This window comes from Bos grunniens, chromosome 3 (assembly GCF_055505025.1).
Source record: "Bos grunniens cultivar Pamir isolate PY7600 chromosome 3, Bosgru_T2T1.0, whole genome shotgun sequence".
NCBI classification, from domain to species: Eukaryota; Metazoa; Chordata; class Mammalia; order Artiodactyla; family Bovidae; genus Bos; species Bos grunniens.
The window spans coordinates 100,815,103-100,834,750 of record NC_141167.1 but is presented as its reverse complement, the minus strand read 5'-3'; the positions used below and the strand labels follow the sequence as shown (position 1 = coordinate 100,834,750).

Below are 19,648 nucleotides of genomic sequence, written 5' to 3'. Positions count from 1 at the left end.
GAAGAGTTAAGAATGGAATGTGCGGAAAGGGCGAGTAGGGAGGCAGAGCCGAGCTTAACAATGGGATTTAAACACGGGCAGAGGAAAAGAAACAGAATGAGGAAGGACGGAGGGCGACGTTTTGAATGCCAAGTTAAAGAAGCCTTCAAGTTGAAGGCGGTTTGGGACGCCTCCTGGAGGTCAAGAGGAGGATGACATTCTATTCTGGGCTTCCCTGGTGGCTCAGACCGTAAGGAATCCACCTGCCTGCAATGCTGGAGACCCGGATTCGATCTCTGGGTCGGGAAGATCCCCTGAGAAGGAAATGGCTCTCGGTTAAACGGGAGTCTGAGGAACAGAGACGGGTGGGGATGGGGCGAAGCCACACCGCAGACAACAACTAAACTGAAAGAAAAGAAAAAGCCTCAGTAGTTCTATATTTTTTAAGGTAGTCTGGCTTTGACGAGCCAGGAAAAGAGGAACTTAGTAATTTAAGGTTCCAAGGCCCTTGAGTGGGAGTAACTGCATTTGCTAAAGGCTCTCTGCAGCCCTTTAGGACCCTTTTTAGGATTTCCCTTGGTGTAAACCGGGAAAAAACCTACCACCCGTAACCCAGAAAAATATTGCCACTCAGTAAATAAAGCAAAACAGAAAGGCGTCTTGTTTGAAAGCCTTCACTTTAAAAATCCTGGCATGCAAATAAAGGGCTTTAATGTGGCTCACAACGATTGGTAGGTACTTATAGAAGCCGTCATTTCCACGTAGCGCAAGATGCAAACGAAGAGTCTGCTTTTCGCTTTCCTATTGGCTGTTCGATCGGACTCCCCTTTTAGCCAATCAAACCACTTCCCTTCGCCCCTCCCGGTAGCTCTTATAAATTACATCAAATTGGTTACCCTTGCCATATCCTTCTCCTTGAAAAAGAAGCCGTAACTGCAGTTTTAGCAGTAATGTCAGGCCGCGGAAAGCAGGGAGGCAAAGCTCGGGCCAAGGCCAAGTCGCGCTCATCCCGCGCTGGCCTTCAGTTCCCCGTAGGGCGAGTGCACCGCCTGCTGCGCAAAGGGAACTACGCCGAAAGGGTGGGGGCCGGCGCACCGGTGTACTTGGCGGCAGTGCTGGAGTACCTGACCGCGGAAATCCTGGAGCTGGCGGGCAACGCCGCCCGAGACAACAAGAAGACGCGCATCATCCCTCGCCATTTGCAACTGGCCGTGAGAAATGATGAAGAGCTCAACAAGTTACTCGGGGGTGTCACTATTGCCCAGGGCGGTGTCTTACCCAATATCCAGGCAGTCTTATTGCCTAAAAAAACGGAGAGTCACAAGCCTGGCAAGAATAAGTAATTAAAAGGCTTGATACCATCCCCACTCACCCCAAAGGCTCTTTTAAGAGCCACCACCAAAGTGTCAAAATAAAGGGCTGATCACAAAATAGCGCATTAGCTCTTTTTTTGAAAACTTGGGTGGCTCTAAAAAGAGCCTTTGTTCTTTGGCTTACTTTAAAAAGGCTTTATTTGCTTTTGGCTTTATGGCTTTCGGTTTTCTTTGGTAACAGAACGGCCTGGATATTGGGCAAAACACCGCCCTGGGCGATGGTGACCTTGCCCAACAGCTTGTTCAGCTCTTCGTCGTTGCGGATGGCCAACTGCAGGTGACGAGGGATGATGCGCGTCTTTTTGTTGTCTCGCGCCGCGTTGCCGGCCAGCTCCAGGATCTCGGCTGTCAGATACTCCAGAACCGCCGCCATGTAGACGGGCGCGCCGGCCCCCACCCGCTCAGCGTAGTTGCCTTTGCGCAGCAGGCGGTGCACTCGCCCTACCGGGAACTGCAAGCCTGCGCGGGACGAACGCGACTTGGCCTTTGCGCGGGCCTTGCCTCCCTGCTTTCCGCGACCAGACATGACTAAAGATACGCGTAGTACGATTAAAGATCAGAGCCCCTCGGCTTAAAAAAGATTAGCAATTGGAAAGCCTTTATAAGTTTTCCGAGGGGTGGAGTCAGGAACGAGCTTTTCATTGGTCCTAAATTGGCTCCTGAAACAGCCAATAAGGTTAAGAGTCGGTGTTGTTCTGTCGCTATTACTGATAACGTAAGGTCTCTCCGCGGACCAATGGGAATGTAAGACTTTTGGAGCCTTAATTTGCATACGGTGGTTATAAATGGATCAGGCCCGCCCATTCTCATACCTCTTTTTTTGCCAAACGGCGTTGTTCTACAATGCCTGAGCCGGCAAAATCCGCTCCCGCGCCCAAGAAGGGCTCCAAGAAAGCCGTCACTAAAGCCCAAAAGAAGGACGGCAAGAAGCGCAAGCGCAGCCGTAAGGAGAGCTATTCCATCTACGTGTACAAGGTGCTGAAGCAGGTGCACCCGGACACCGGTATTTCGTCCAAGGCCATGGGCATCATGAACTCATTTGTCAACGACATCTTCGAGCGCATCGCGGGCGAAGCGTCGCGCTTGGCGCATTACAACAAGCGCTCGACCATCACGTCCCGGGAGATCCAGACGGCCGTGCGCCTGCTGCTGCCCGGCGAGCTGGCCAAGCACGCCGTGTCCGAGGGCACCAAGGCGGTCACCAAGTACACCAGCTCCAAGTGAGTCCTTGCTGGTACGCGGCGCTCGCACGAGGCGCAAAGCCGCTTGATTTTCCAAAGGCTCTTTTCAGAGCCACCCACCTAATCACCAGAAAAGAGCCTTGTTCACTTGTTTTTCCTCAGTTCCTCACAAAGTAAGTTACTCTAGTTGGCTAAAAGTAATGGAAGATGACACACGTAGCTTTTTAAGCCCTTATGACTTGAGATTCCTGGCGCGTGACTGGCTTTGCTTTTGAATCTAGGGCGCGTCTTAACCCTCACTGCTGCTTAGCTTTCGTATGAGTCAGTTCTAAATTAGGATACTGAGACTGCTCCTAGACTTGTGTCCTGGTGGCTCTGTTGGGTACGTTTCACCGGTGTTCCAAAACGAAGTGAGTGATTTCAGCTATCCACATTTAAGAAAGGACCCCAGGACACGACCAAGCCCGGGTCTTTCCGAACATTGCATCACAGCCCTGAAGAATTGCGAGTTTGGCAGCCGCGTGGGTGCCGGATCACCAGTTACGCCCTTGCGATGTGGCTTCCTGTGGACACCAGCGGTTCGGGATACTTCGTACTGAGCCCGCGCTGCCTGGTCTCAGCCTTTCCCTGATTGGACATGAATATTCAAAATCTCCCGCCGCTCTGGAATTCATAGGTTCTAGGTTTGCGCCGCTCACTTTGGCGCTGTGAAATTCCTGTTATTTCTTGGTTTGTGGATCATTTTTGCTTTTAATTCTCTTTTCTCGAAATATTTCGGCGTCAAGTCACTGCAAGGCACTAGTCATTTTAGTTTGGTCTCAAACGTCACCTCCCAGACACCTTCGGGAAGTTGTGCCTCTCCTTGCCTCTGGTCCCTATTTTATCTTCTTCCTAGCAGCTGTCAGAAATTGTTTTGCTATTAGTTTTTTTTCTTGTTTACCATTTTCCTCAAGACCTTAACAGAAACTTTATTGGTTTGGTTTGGTTTTTCTCTATATTGTCCCCACCAACCAGTGCTTGGCACACAGTGGACACTTTAAGTACTTACTGAATTAGTATTTGTTGAATTGATTTTTCTGTCCCTCTTCTTTTAAAAATAGCCTTCGTGGATGGATGGGTGCGGTTCATTTCCATTAGGTGTATGGGAAGACATGATGAAAATGGAAATGTTTCGGAGCTCCTTTCCCAAGTTGGCTATGGTCACCTCAGGGCAACAGCTGGGAGGAGGGCTGTATTTGTGTGTGTGTGTGCGCTAAGGAGGAGGTGGCAGTTTTAAGTCCTTCCTTTATGCTTTTCAGTTTGGTCTAATCTTTGGATTTTCATTAAATTCAGAACATTGCTCACTAGAAGATCCTTTTCCTTTCTTCATTTATGATACCCTCCTTCCATCCTTATCTTTTGTTCCCCATTGAGATGAACTTTTCATTTATATTAACAGTGTCATTTACTCTTCAGGAGACCCTATAAAATAGACAAGGTTGGGGCTTCCCTGGTGGCTCTGGTAAAGAATCCTCCTGCCAGTGCAGAAGACACAGGTTGGATCCCTGATCCAGGAAGATCCCAGAAAGAGGAAAAAAAAAGAGAGAATGTTAATATTTCTTTAAAAATGAGGTTGAGAGTGAGTGATCCACTGGTCATGTAGCTAACATTGTCCACCTTTGTACCCTCAGATGCAAGGACGATTGGATTTTAGTTTTATTTCATTGTAATCATGGAATGTTGTATTTTTCTGTCCAAGCCTTGATTCTGCTGATAATGGCACTGATGATCTGATCAGTTATTCAACTCTGCTTTTGGATAAGGGGTCCTGGAGTTGATTGCAGGTGTTTCATGAATCCAAATGGACTCCAGACATTATCAGAGACTGAATAAATCTTAATGTTTCTTACATGTGTGTTTTCAAATGTGTGTATATGCTATTGTTATTAATAAATTTACCAGTTAATTAAAAAGCTTGGCTGCATTCTTTTATCTGTAATATATTTTCTAACTAAATGAAGTAGATAAAATCACTACTGGCTCTAAGCAAATGTATAGAGATGTTTGAGTGCCTCTGACCTGGAAGGTGAATATTTATAAACTATCAACCAAATTTGCTTCTACTCCAGAAGGGTAGTGGGGCTGAAATAGTCTGGTAGGACACTATTAATGCTTAGTAACTGAAAAGTGCCTGAGCACAAAATGAAACAAAGGTCATGACCACAAACAAGAAGCACTATAAATAAAATAGAAAAAATAAAGTTATTAACAAAGTTTAGAAAATACCTGCAGAGTACTTAGTATGTGTCTGTCAGATGTTTTAGGTCCTTCACATGTATTGACTTATTTAATCCTCACAAGAACTTTATGAAATAGTTACCATTATTGTCTCCCACTTTACAGGTGAGGAAACTGAGGCATAGAAAGGCTTCTCCTCAGAAATGCTCAAAGAATAGACTCTTAGGTCAATGTTTAAGGGACTTGAGAAAGGAAGATCCCTCTCCAAAAACCTGTATTTGGGGGGAAATAAATAAGTATGCTTTAAAATTAAAGAGAAATATCACCTACTTTAATTTCAGGATGCACCGTGGGTATACATCTGTGGTGGAGGTGGTGGCTGAAAGTGTGTGGAGGGCTCTCATTTTCCAGAGGCCATAGCTCAACTCTGTTTAGTTTGTCCCCATAGTCAGGGCTCACCAGCTGAAATACTTTTACTAAGATAAGAGAGCTTTGGTTACTGGTTGTGGGCTCCTCCTGGGCATGGTGTTTACTAGGAAGGAAGTTACAAAGTGAGGAAGGAGAAAGAAGTGCTAGAGTTGATATTTTAACTCTGGAGGGGAGATGATTATTGATGGTGAGTTTTATTCTCCTAAAGAACCTCTTTGATCTTTTCTTTCTCCTTCTCAAACATCTCTATACATTTGCTTAGTGAAGTGAAAATTGCTCAGTCGTGTCAGACTCTTTGCGACCCCATGGACTATACAGTCGATGGAATTCTCCAGGCCAGAATACAGTAGTGGGTTGCCATTTCCTTCTCCAGGGGATCTTCCCAACTTAGGGATCAAGCCAGGTCTCCCACATTGCAGGCAGATTCTTTACCAGCTGAGCCACGAGGGAAGCCCAAGTTGGAGTTAATAACAATACTTGTTATAATAATACTTGCTTCTACTTATTGAGCACTTAACTGTTTACCTTGTCCTCTGCTGAGTGGTTTACATGCATTGCCTCATTTAATCTTCACAGCCACCACTTAAGATACATTCCATCCTTATTTTATAAGTAAAGGAAATTGAATCTCAGAGAAGTTAAATAACTTGTCCAGGATCATTTTGGAAGTAAGTGGTGGAACTACAACCCAATGTACACTTTAAAACAGTTTGATATTCAAGGCCCTCCATAATCTGCCTCTTCCTTCTTCGCAGCTCTATCTCCTACTGCTATACATACAGTTTTCTGCTCTAGTCACCTTCCCCTAAACCCATTTGCTGTTTCCCAGGACCATACTGCACTGCTCTTTCTTTCTGGCTTGGCCAGAGCTTGCTGTCAAGCCAAGGCCATAATCTTCCACCACCCCAAATGATACCTCTCAATTAATTTCTCTACCTTCATCTCTTCTTTAAAAATAGTAACAGAAAGAAATGGTTTACTGCGGTAATTGGCATACAATAAACTGTACATGTTTAAAATACAATTTGTTAAGTTTAGACATGTGTATATACCCATGAAAACATCACTACAATCAACATAATGGACATATCCATTTCCCCCCCCCCCTCCACAAAAGGTTTCTTCATGCTCCTTATAGAATTCTTCCCTCCTGCCCACTTCATCAGTGTCCTCCTTTGGCTCTGTTCCTGACCTCAGGGAACCACTGGTTTGCTTTATATCATTATAGATATTTTGTATCATACAATGGGTATCATTTGTATCTGGCTTCTTTCACTCAGCGTAAGATTCATTCATATTTAGGTGCATTCCTTTGTATTGGTGAGTTGTATTGCATTTTATGGCCACAATTGATAATTTCAGTCACTTGATGGATAGTTGTGTTGTTTCCAGTCTTTCTCCACCTTTTTTGTTTTCCCCCCCTTGGCTTCTCCACGTGGCAAGTGAGATCTTAGTTCCCCAATTAGGGATGGAACCTGTGCCCACTCCAGTGAAAGCATGGAGTCTTAACCACTGGACTGCCAGGGAAGCCACCTTCCTCCGTTTTTTAATGCATTCCAACTTTGTGTCATGATGGTTCCACACTAAAATTTCTGCCTTCAAATGGGAAAGGAATTCAGAAGGGGGATAAGACATATACACAAATACCTATTCTATTCGAGTAGGACAAAGTATTAGGGTTTCACTTCTGTTATCCTAGGCTCAAAACCTCTCTAATCCATTTTATGTCCTGTGACTAGAGTAGTAGTCTATAGCACAGACCTGACTTTATCACCTACCTGCTCACAAACCTCCAGTGGCCTGCCTTACTGACATAGTTTCGCCTTCAAAAGAAAAAAAATGAAAGTAAAAAATTCAAAACTCTATCAGCAATTCTTAGTCATATTTGGTTGTACAACATGGTCTGGGTAACTCTGGTCCTTTAAAAGGGAGGCTAACATTGATCACAATATGGCTAATCAGTGATTGTGGCATAAGGGAGTAAGCCTGAGGGGCAGCTCTGTTCAGGTTGCAAAATTGACCTCTAGCTGAAAGACTATCCCTGTGACTAGGGAGACTAGGTTTAATCATTCATTTAATATGGGTGATTGAAAATAAGAAGATTGTATCTACTTATTTTAAAAATAATTATCTAGTCCCTGATGGCTCATTGGTGAAGAATCTGCCTGCCAAAGCAAGAGGCGTAAGAGACTTGGGTTCAATCCCCGGGTGGAGAAGATACCCTGGAGAAGGAAATGGCAACTCATTCCAGTATTATTGCCTGAGAAATCCCATGGACAGAGGAGTCTGGCAGGCTATGGGGTTGCAAAAGAGTCGACACGACTTAGCAAGTAAACAACCTGGGTTGAAAACCAAGGCTGCGTCTCTGCATTAGAGTGATTTAGGTCCTTTGGACAGGAAGAGGATATTTCATTCTTACTGATAAGATTTCACACAGCAAAAGTTTTTAAAAGACCATGGTTTCTCAGTGAATAAGAAAGCTGTGGTCACATAAAGAAGGGGATTCTGATTCTTTGTAGCTACAGTTATATGTCCTTGGGACTTGTGTTTCCTCTAATTCTTTGATTAGATTATCCCAGCCTGATGAATGGCAGAACAGATTTTTTACTTTCTCAGTCCTAGCGAATGTCTACTTTCTCAGAATGCATGTTAAGTGGTATTGCGTTTTATATTTTATTCTATTTTTTATTTTCTCCCTTTCTAACCTATATTTTAAACATTGACCTTTGCCTCTCTACTCCCACAAAAAAACATCTGTATCTCTCTTTGCTATACATGTTGTGATATAAATGTGCACTCTGTTGACTGAAGTACTGCATTAAACTTCAAGAAATACAAACAGCACACTTATCCCCCTCTCTCCCAGTGAAAAGCACCCACATTTGCTCCAATTCCCCATCATCACAAAAATGCTGTTATAAACATCATTGTTCATTTCCTTATGTAAACCTAGCCTATCCCTAATTTGGCATTTGAGGTCCCTGAAAATGGTCCTTAATGTCCCCAGCATGAAAAGCTCACTTCTCCTTATTGCCCTTTTACATGTTTGTTTGTTTTCACTGTCCCTTCTGCCTGGATTATACCACCTTCCTTAGCCCCCAATCTGAACATGTCTCAAATCCTAAATATTCTTGAGAACCCACCTCAAATATCACCTCCTACGGGATGGGTTCCCTTGTTTGTTCAGCTGGAATTGAACAAACTTTCAATTTTCAATTCCTTTCCCTCTCAGCTCCCACAAGGCTCAACCTGCATTTCTCTTTGTCATCCTCCACAATAGGCCTTCCACTCTTGCTATTCACATGGGTATCACTTCCCCACAAAGGCGTCAGGTTGTGTGTACAAGAATAGAGAAATTCAGAAGGCATGTTTCCGAAAAATACTGACTTTAAAACATAAGATGAGTTTTACTTTATCCTTTGTAGTGTCCTCTAGCCACTGTTTTTTTAGCTGTGGGTTGTAACTTATTAGTGGGTTATGAAATTGGTTTTTGATAGAGATCACCTTTTTCCTCCCCCTTTTTAAGAAGAGAAGAGAAAAATATCAGAGTATATCACAAATAGTAAATATCATTTTGTGAAACCTATTATAATTTATATTCTTATGTGAATGTGACTAAGAAGCAATGTAAAAGTGTTACTTACTGGGGGTTGAGGTTAGGAGAGGTCCCTTCTACTGTACTGAAAGGTCATAGAAAATGCCACTCCAGAATATGCTACTTTGGCATATTGATAATTTTGAGCTGTAGTCACTTAGAGGCCGACTTTCTCTGAACTCCCATTAGCTGCCTAAGAACAGATTTTCCAAAAGAAACTTGATTGTCATAAATGCCCTCCCCCAGGAATTACACTGAACGGGAAAGATTGACTCATCACAGGAGAGGAGACTAGAAGTCAAGACCATACCCAGACCAACTTTGTCACAAACTATCACATCTCCCTGGTGGCTCAGATGGTAAAGAATCTGCCCCCAGTGTGGGAGACCCGGGTTTGATCCCTGTGTCAGGAAGATCCCTGGAGAAGGAAATGGCCACCCACTCCAATATTCTTGCCTGGAGAATTCCATCGACACAGGAGCCTAACAGGCTACAATCTATGGGGTCACAAAGAATAGGACACAGTTGTGTGACTTTCACTTTCACTATACCTCCCATCTATTATTCTAGGGCCTATTCCTTTCGCCTCAAAGGCATTTATTCTCCTTTAAGAGGCCTACATCTCCCATCCCCTTTCCCTATTAAGAATGATATTTAAGTCTGAATTCTAAGTCATCTTGGGGTGTTACTCAATTTTTTTTTCATGAGTACTTACTGTGTATACATGAGGTATACATGTTAGTAAACTTCTGTTTGCTTTTTTCTTGTTAATCTCTCTTTTATTATGGGGTCACACCTAAAAATTGAAAAGGGCAAATTAGCTTTCCTCCCCTACAGCACATGTTTTGATGTTATTTGTAGCTATTGTGTATACATCACGTTTCCCTGAAACATTGACTCTAACACAAAAAACTAAGAAAAAGGTAAAATACAAAGCTTAGATTCAAATTCCATCTTGGCCTTGTTTTAGCTGGGTGACTCACATTCCTAGGTGTCTCGTCTTCACCAGAAATTTTCTTTTCTGTAAGAAAACAAACAAACCCTCTTCATTTCCTGGGTTGTTGTGGAATCAAATGAAAGGATGTAAGTGAATGGCTTTTGTGATTCGTAAGGCACCCAGGAACCCAAATATTCCTAATGTTGGCTGCAGTCTAGCAGAATCTCAAGATGCTAATCATCTAGAGAAGAGATAGTGTACTAATTGTTTCCCATGTATTAGTCTTTTCACAACATGATTGTACTGTTGCCAAAGGGAATATTTAGGACTTGTATCAATTAGTGTTCATCATAATGTTAATTGAGTAATAATTATTAATTCATTGCCATGTTGAAACTGCTGTTAAGTATTTCGTATTAACTGTATTTATCTCATTTTATTTCTATGGTAATTCTATGAAGTGTATACATTTATTGTCACTGTTTTACAGGTATTGAAACTGAGACCCTGAACTCTTATTCTAGCTCTATGTCTTTTCTCTTTTAGCTTTTCCCAGACAAATGAATCCGGGGAACAATCTACTGTTGCCCAGACAGTTCAGGCCATCTCCTGGTTAGCAGAGGCCTTTAGCCAAGGGCCAAACACATCTCCCTGTACTGCCCCTCAAGCCTGGGCTTCCCCAAGTGGAGAGAAGCCTTCTCTCTAGCCTCCACACTCATGGACACAGGGAGCATTAGTAAAAAGGCAGACTCTCACTCTTAGCTTTAATACTCAGGTGTAAGTGACTGACTGAGGGCCTTTTGGAGGTGAAGGCTTCATGGGCACCTAGACAAGGGAACCAGGGGAAGTATGGGCCTGCTTCCAGAGGTCCATAGAGCTCAGAACTCAGCACCAATAGTGGGTTGAATAGTGTCCCCCCAAAATGTTCAACTCCACCCAGAAACTCAGAATGTGACTTTAGTTGGAAATTCAGTCTTTGCAGACATAACTAAGGGTCTTGAGATTAAATCATCCTGGATTGAGGATGTGATAAGTGAAAGGAAGCGGCAGAGTTGGACACAGAGATTCAGGGAAGAGGGTCTGGGAAGACAAAGGCAGAAACTGGAGTTATACTGCCAGAGGTCAAGGAACAGTAACCACTTGAAGCTGAAAGAGGCAAGAAAGCAAGAAAGCATTCTCCCCTAGAAGCTCTGGAGAGAGGATGGCTCTGCTGAGACTTTGTTTTCAGACTCCTGATTTCCAGAACTCTGAGAATATCAACTTCTATTGTTTTAAGATACCAACTCTCTAGTAATTCTCTATGGCAGCCCTAAGGGAAAAAGCACAGCACCCTGGCAGCAGTCTGGGTGTGAGCTGTCCTGAAGCGCAAGAAGAGCTCGCCACTGCTGCAGACCACAGCAGAGTCAACCTGGGCCCTTTCTGCCATGGCATGGCCTCAGGGAGCTCTCTAGATGTCCATGTCTAGGAGAGGTCACCACTGTCTAGGGGCCTTTGGTAACACTTGTGAAGATAGAGATGCCCTGAGGAACTCTGGGTTAAGCTGGTCAAGGGGCTCATGAAGAGGACAATCTGTTTGCTGTGGAACACCAAGTCTCCCAATCCAGAAGCCTTTTTTTCTCCTCTACTATCTTCCTTCCCTCCCTCCCACCTTTCTTCCAAGTGTATTGCACACTCTGTTCCTAATCACACTCAGATCTCCCTTCCCACAAATTAAAAAAAAAAAAACTAGTGTCTTTCATGAATGACAGGATGGTATATTATTTTCCCATTCAAACTAACAAATTACCACAGATTTAGTGGCTTAAAACAACACAGATTTATTCTCCTGTAGTTTTGGAGGCCAGAAGCCAAAAATGAGTCCTAAGGGGCCAAAAATCAAGTGTCAGAAAGACTGATTTCTTCTGGAGGCTCTGTGGAAAGAGTCCATTCCTTGTCTCTTCTAGCTTCTAGAGGCTGCTGGCATTTCTTGGTTCCTGGCCTCATCATCCCATCTCGGCTTCCATGATTACATCAGCAGATGAAAGGTTGTTGTTGAATCACGCGAAGACCCCGGGATTCTTGGCCCCCAGAGGAGAAGAATTCAAACGGGGGCCAGAGACGAGGCTTGATCGCTCAGAGCTTTTGTGTAATAAAGTTTTATTAAAGTATAAAGGAGATAGAGAAAGCTTCTGACATAGATATCAGGAGGGGGCAGAAAGAGTACCCGCTTGCTAGTGTTAGCAATGAAGTTATATACTCTCCAATGAATCCAAAGCATGTCTGGAGGTTATAAAGACCTCACCAGACCTACTCCCATAATTTACATTTTAAGATAACAGAATTAGCCAGAAGGTTTAATCCAGAGACTGTCCTTAATCCAGAGACTGTCCTCAGGCAGGATACATTATTGTTATATAATCCTAAGGAATGCAGAGAAGGAAAAAAAAAGTTTGTCCTTTCTTCCTCCTTGAGAATTCCAGACCCCTCTCTCCTTGGGGACCCCTAGACTCCTTATCAATCTGCCTAGGGAATGACTCTCTCAATCAGCTCCTCCCCACTTAGCCTCCTGCCTCCCTCTAATAAGGTCTGTTATGGTTACATTTAGGGCCCACAGCGATCAATGTAAAGAAATAGAGGAAAACAATAGAATGTGAAAGACTAGAGATCTCTTCAAGAAAATTAGAGATACCAAGGGAATATTTCATGCAAAGATGGGCTCAATAAAGGACAGAAATGGTATGGACCTAACAGAAGGAGAAGATATTAAAAAGAGGTGGCAAGAATACATAGAAGAACTATACAAAAAAGATCTTCATGACCCAGATAACCACAATGGTGTGATCACTCACCTAGAGCCAGACATCCTGGAATGTGAAGTCAAGTGGGCCTTACGAAGCATCACTATGAACAAAGCTAGTGGAGGTGATGGAATTCCAGTTGAGCTATTTCAAATCCTAAAAGATGATGCTATGAAAGTGCTGCACTCAGTACACCAGCAAATTTGGAAAACTCAGCAGTGGCCACAGGACTGGAAAAGGTAAGTTTTCATTCCAATCCCAAAGAAAGGCAATGCCAAAGAATGCTCAAACTACCGCACAATTGGACTCATCTCACATGCTAGTAAAGTAATGCTCAAAAGTCTCCAAGCCAGGCTTCAGCAATACGTGAACCGTGAACTTCCAGATGTTCAAGCTGGATTTAGAAAAGGCAGAGGAACCAGAGATCAAATTGCCAACATCCATTGGATCATCGAAAAAGCAAGAGAGTTCCAGAAAAACATCTATTTCTGCTTTATTGCTTATGCCAAAGCTTTTGATTGTGTGGATCACAATAAACTGTGGAAAATTCTTCAAGAGATGCGAATACCAGACCACCTGACCTGCTTCTTGAGAAACCTGTATGCAGGTCAGGAAGCAACAGTTAGAACTTGACATGGAACAACAGACTGGTTCCAAATAGGTCAAGGCTGTATATTGTCATCCTGCTTATTTAACTTATATGCAGAGTACATCATGAGAAATGCTGGGCTGGATGAAGCACAAGCTGGAATCAAGATTGCCGGGAGAAATATCAATAACCTCAGATACCCAGATGACACCACCCTTGTGACAGAAAGCAAAAAAGAACTAAAGAGCCTCTTGATGAAAGTGAAAGAAGAGAGTGAAAAAGTTGGCCTAAAGCTCAACATTCAGAAAACTAAGATCATGGCATCTGGTCCCACCTCTTCATGGCAAATATATGGGAAAACAGTGGAAACAGTGGCTGACTTTATTTTTGGGGGCTGAAAAATCACTGCAGATAGTGATTGCAGCCATGAAATTAAAAGACGCTTACTCCTTGGAAGTAAAGTTATGACCAACCTACACAGCATATTAAAAAGCAGAGACATTACTTTGCCAACAAAGGTCCATCTAGTCAAAGCTATGGTTTTTCCAGTAGTTGTGTATGGATGTGAGAGTTGGACTATAAAGAAAGCTGAGCGCCAAAGAATTGATGCTTTTGAACTGTGGTGTTGGAGAAGACTCTTGAGAGTCCCTTGGACTGCAAGGAGATCCATCCAGGCCATCCTAAAGGAGATCAGTCTTGAGTGTTCATTGGAAGGACTGATGTTGAAGCTGAAACTCCAGTACTTTGGCCACCTGATTCAAAGAACTGACTCATTGGAAAAGACCCTGATGCTGGGAAAGGTTGAGGGCAGGAGGAGAAGGGGACGGCAGAGGATGAGATTGTTGGATGGCATCACCAACTCAATAGACATGGGTTTGCGTGGACTCCAGGAGTTGGTGATGGACAGGGAGGCCTGGTGTGCTGTGGTTCATGGGGTCGCAAAGAGTCAGACACAACTGAGTGGCTGAACTGAACTGAACTGATAATCCAAGATAATCTCCCTCCCTCAAGGTCCTTAATCACATTGGCCAAGTCCCTTTGTCATATAAGGTAACAATATGTTCAGAGATTCCAGGGATTAGTCATGTTAATGGGGGGAAGATCTATTATTCAGTCTACTACAAATATGGTAAAGAATCCACCTGTAATGTGGGAGACCTGGGTTCGATCCCTGGTTTGGGAAGATCCCCTGGAGAAGCGAAAGGCTATCCGCTCCAGTATTCTGGCCTGGAGAATTCCATGGACTCTACACAGTCCATGGGTTGCAAACAGTCGGACACAACTGAGCGACTTGCACTGCACTGCACTACAAATATGAACCCCTCCCTAAAGCATCTTCCTTCAAGCACTGATCCCGTTAAGTGGGTTGTATGTGTGGGCTTAGTCCTTTCAGTTGTGTCTGACTCTTTGCGACCCTATGGACTGTAGCTTTCCAGATTCCTCTATCCATGGGATTCTCCAGGCAAGAATATCGGGGTGGGTTGCCATGCCCTCCTCCAGGCGGTCTTCCTGACCGAGGGATTGAACCCGCATCTCCTGCACTGCAGGCAGATTCTTTACTGCTAAGCCACCAGTACAGCCCATTAAGTGGGTTAGTAGTGGTGAACTCTGCCCTCAGAGGTCACTGGAAATAGGCTAACAGTTGGCTTTAGCCATTTGTGGGCAAGGGTTAGAGCCCAGGCAAACTACCTTCTACCCTCTTCTAGGGCAACCTGCAGGAAATTTCTTCTAGACTTGCTGTTGGCCTGCAAATTCCTGAGAGTTCCCTAAGAGCTAGAAGGGGCCTGGATCAGTTCAGTTCAGTCACTCAGTTGTGTCCTACTCTTTGTGACCTCATGGACTGAGGCATGCCAGGCCTCCCTGTCTATCACCAACTCCTGGAGTTTACTCAAACTCATGTCCAGTGAGTCAGTGATGCCATCCAACAATCTCATCCTCTGCCGTCCCCTTCTCCTCCTGCTCTCAACCTTTCCCAGCATCAGGGTCTTTTCCAATGAGTCAGTTCTTTGAATCAGGTGGCCAAAGTATTGGAGTTTTAGCTTCAACATCAGTCCTTCCAATGAACACCCAGGACTGATCTCCTTTAGGATGGACTGGTTGGATCTCCTTGCAGTCCAAGGGACTCTCAAGAGTCTTCTCCAACACCACAGTTCAAAAGCATCAATTCTTTGGCGCTCAGCTTTCTTTATAGTCCAACTCTCACATCCATACACGACTACTGGAAAAACCATAGCTTTGACTAGATGGACCTTTGTTGGCAAAGTAATGTCTCTGCTTTTTAATATGCTGTCTAGGTTTGTCATAACTTTCCTTCCAAAAGGCAAGCATCTTTTAATTTCATGGCTGCAATCACCATCTGCAGTGATTTTGGAGCTCAAGAAAATAAAGTCTGTCACTGTTTCCACTGTTTCCCCATCTATTTCCCATGAAGTGATGGGACCAGATGCCATGATCTTAGTTTTCTGAATGTTGAGCTTTAAGCCAACCTTTTCACTCTCTTCTTTCACTTTCATCAAGAGGCTCTTTAGTTCTTTTTTGCTTTCTGCCATAAGGGTGGTGTCATCTGCATATCTGAGGTTATTGATATTTCTCCCGGCAATCTTGATTCCAGCTTGTGCTTCATCCAGCCCAGCATTTCTCATGATGTACTCTGCATATAAGTTAAATAAGCAGGGTGATAATATACAGTTTGATGTACTCCTTTCCCTATTTGGAACCAGTCTGTTGTTCCATGTCGAATTCTAACTGTTGCTTCCTTACCTGCATACAGATTTCTCAAGAGGCAGGTCAGGTGATCTGGTATTCCCGTCTCTGGTATTCCCAGTTTTCCACAGTTTGTTGTGATCCACATAGTCAAAGGCTTTGGCATAGTCAATAAAGCAAAGTAGATGTTTTTCTGGCACTCTCTTGCTTTTTCGATGATCCAATGGATGTTGGCAATTTGATCTCTGGTTCCTCTGCCTTTTCTAAATCCAGCTTGAACATCTGGAAGTTCACGATTCGCATACTGTTGAAGCCTGGCTTGGATAATTTTGAGCATTACTTTGCTAGCATGTGAGATGAGTGCAATTGTGTGGTAGTTTGAACATTCAAAAGGATACTAGGTCCTTTTGAGTGAGGATTCAGAAGCCAAGGTTCTAGATCCCTCATGAAACAAATATTTCTTGACCACGTAGGCACTGTCAGGATGCTGACCTACAGAGACGAAAGGGACCAAATGCCCACTCTGAAGGAACTCAGAATCTAGTGAGGAACTAGAATGATTAACTAATCCTAGAGGAATTGCTAAAATGGAGGACCTGTATGCTTGTTGCTTCCCTGGTGGCTTAGCTGGTAAAGAACCCACCTGCAATGTGGGAGACCTGGGTTTGATCCCTGGGTTGGGAAAATCCCCTGGAGAAGGGAACAGGTACCCACTCCAGTATTCTGGCCTAGAGAATTCCATGGGCTGTATAGTCCATGGGGTGGCAAAGAGTCAGACACAACTGAGCGATTTTCATTACATGCCTATTGGAACCCGAGGAGAATGCTGCCTTTTGGCCTGAGGAGTGAGAGGGTTGTTGTTGTTGGGAGTGGTGGTGGCAGGGTGCAGAAGGGAAACATCACAGGGCTGAAGTCTACAGACTAAACAATAGGCTTGCACAGGAGGGGCACATATATGGACAGAAGAAAGGGTTTTGCCAAGTCATGGAAGTGGCTGGGAATTGAAGACACTGGGCAGGGCCAGAATAAACTTGTGCAACTTCTGCTTACTGAACCACGGAAAACTGTTTTTTGGAACTCAGGAAAAGCCTTGGAGGCTAAAGCCTTCCTACAAACAAGAGGTCAGGGGGCACAGGAGGGGATGGCCCCTCAGGAAAGCCCAACAGGGTCCTGCTTGGTTTCACTAGGGAAATAGCTAGTTAACATCTAATCAAACCCAAGGAAGATGTATAACTTTGGATGTATAAGGAGGTTTACCTTTATAATTTTGTTCAATTTTCTAAATTGCTAATAATAGCATTATAATTTTTTCTAGGGTTTATTTTGAATCATACACTGCTTGTCCCTTTACGGGAACTGTTCCTTTAAATATTTCCAAACACCACTACCAGGCTAGGCCCATTATCTCCATTTTACAGATGAGGAACTGAGGCCTGGTGAGATGAAGCATCTTGCCACAGTCATGCAGGTAGTAAGAGGCAGAACCAGGACTCAGAGTCACATGTGGGGCCTTGCACTTAGCCTCTGCCTCTCTGTACTGACTCTGACGTGTGGGTTCCATTCTGAAGGTAATGGGGTGGAGGGCGTGGAAAGACTGTACAGCGCATGAGGGGCAAGCTCAGCTCTGGCATTGGGTGGAGATGTTTCTCCACCTGATGACAGGAGACAGGTGGAGACTGGGTAAGCAGGTGGAGAAGATTGCACTGAAGCAGTGGGGCCATCAACCTGGGGTTCAATCCTGCCCCCTCTGGCATTTCCCCTCCCAGCTTCCAGAATGTGCCCTTTACTTGGTGTTTCCTGCTTCACGTGAACTTTGGAGCCCCAGCGCTTTGGTCAGAATCCTTTGCCCTAGCTGTGAAAGCTTGGGCAAAATACTCAAGGCTTCCTAGTCTAAAATGAGAATAAACTGTTTACTTCCCTTGCAGGGTTGTATTGGTGATTAAAAGAGATACAAAACATAAAGCATGGTCAGAGTCCCTGTGTTGACCATTTTTGCCTCTTTGGGATACTCTCTTCCGGTGGCCCTCTTGTATTTCTGGCTGTTCTGTCTCTTGATGTTCTCTTCATCTACGAGCCCCATCATTGTTCCTCCTTGCCTGTCTTCTCTTCTGACTCCTGGGTGCATGAGTGCTAAGTCTCTTCAGTCTGACTCTTTACAACCCTATGGACTGTAGCCCACTAGGCTCCTCTGTACTAGGCTCCTCTGTCCATGAAGATCTCATCTAATTTTCTGCCTTCTATTATCCTTATTTATCTCCTAAGGACTTCCCCCAGAGTAGCTCTAGCTGAGCCCCTTTGCTGATTAAATTAATATTCCTAACTCCTGGTGAATGTATTATAGATAAATAACCCGAATCTCAGCTATAATGTTGCAAAGGACTTATTGCAGCTTTTTGGTTCCAAAAGCAATTTCTTCTCTCTAAATTCTCTATCTTAGTGAAATCTACCATTATCTCCTGGCTTCTCAAGCCAAGGAGAGGCTCCTTCCTCTCTTGCATTCTCCAAATACCTATATCACCAAATATTATCAAATTTACTTTCAATAATTCTCTCAAGTTCATCATTTTATCTCTGTCCACTCTTAGCCACTGCCTTAGCTGAGGCCACCATCAGCTCTGATTAAAGGACCCAAAGTCCAACAAACAAGCCAATTCCATGGCCAACTTTTTCTGGAAACAGGCTGGACATGATGAAACTTTTAAAAAGAATGTGAATTGATTTTTGCTTGAGCTTCTTTTTTGTCATCTGAAATTGGGAAATTATTTAAGTACCTAAAATAATCAAATTTTGATACTGCCATTAAAAATATTGGGTACTACCTCACCCTAGTTTTGCAAACAATGAAGACATTCCAAAAGTTTTCTACTAGGCTTAGGAAGTTTGACCTTCACAGAATAGTGGTAAGAATGTCAACTTTGTCCTATTGCCCAAAATGTATCAATGTTTGCTGAGTGGCTCAGTTGTGTCCTGCAACCCCAGGCTCCTCTGTCCATGAAATTTTCCAGGAAAGAATACTAGAGCGGGTTGCATTTCCTACTCCAGTGGCTCTTCCTCACCCTGGGATGGAACCTGTGTCCCTTGCATCTCCTACACGATAAGTGGATTCTTTACTACTGAGCCAAATCTGTCACTAAAATGTTTGTGGCAGTTTGGGAAGCCCTGAAGGCACTGGAGAATTCCTCAGTCCTCCTAGAACATGCTCACAGTGAGAACCAGATTCTGTTGTCATAAGCTTGTGGGGCAAATCCCCAAGATGACTACTGATTGGTGAGACCGTAGTGTCTTGCCAAGGCCTGACCCTCCACTAGGTGAAAAGGATTGGGTCACGCAGGTCCCACTTTCTCAGAAAGTGAGTGTGCAGACACCAGTTTGCACTGCCTATTGTTTCTTGGCCGTATGTGAGGACAGGGGACTTAAAGAGCTGACCTGAGTACACTTCCACAGTCGAGGCCCAGAGCCCCGTTATGTAGCGGCCCTGGAAGACAGATCAATTACACAGACAAGGCCCTGCCATTAGGGAGTTCACGTTTGACCAGAAACCAGGAAAGACCAACCAGGGAGGCCCTCCCCTTTTCCACCACCAAGAGCCCAGTGCTCCTCCCTCTCTTTCTTTCACCATTCTCCTTTCACACCCTGTAAGTGTTGAGTTTGGGGAGTGAGCACTCCACTGTTGTGGCAGAAGTAACAGAGGTTGTTAGAAAAGTGAGGAAGGCAGGACAGACATTTCTGAGAAGCTAGGAACCCCTGAACTGCCTTAGCCATGAGAGATGCCCGAAGGCTGACCCCAAATTTCAGGACCATGGGGAGATCTTAGATACCTGCTTTTAAATCTGATATATTAATAGTATTACTTCAGGAAATATGATCC

General features: G+C 44.0%; 3 protein-coding genes across 3 annotated transcripts; 2 read left to right on the top strand and 1 right to left on the bottom strand.

Annotated features, from left to right (window-relative positions):
- Positions 1 to 786: 786 nt before the first annotated feature.
- On the top strand, positions 787 to 1,410 carry H2AC21 (H2A clustered histone 21). Its single transcript, XM_086392355.1, has one exon. It carries the CDS (start codon positions 930 to 932, stop codon positions 1,320 to 1,322), a length of 393 nt encoding a protein of 130 aa, XP_086248481.1. The 5' UTR covers positions 787 to 929; the 3' UTR covers positions 1,323 to 1,410.
- Positions 1,411 to 1,437: 27 nt separating this feature from the next.
- On the bottom strand, positions 1,438 to 1,925 carry LOC147376381 (histone H2A type 2-C). The gene has a single exon (XM_086392356.1). The coding sequence runs from the start codon at positions 1,876 to 1,878 to the stop codon at positions 1,489 to 1,491; it is 390 nt and encodes a 129-aa protein (XP_086248482.1). The 5' UTR covers positions 1,879 to 1,925; the 3' UTR covers positions 1,438 to 1,488.
- On the top strand, positions 1,443 to 4,485 carry H2BC21 (H2B clustered histone 21). Its single transcript, XM_086392357.1, has one exon. It carries the CDS (start codon positions 2,196 to 2,198, stop codon positions 2,574 to 2,576), a length of 381 nt encoding a protein of 126 aa, XP_086248483.1. The 5' UTR covers positions 1,443 to 2,195; the 3' UTR covers positions 2,577 to 4,485.
- Positions 4,486 to 19,648: the final 15,163 nt, after the last annotated feature.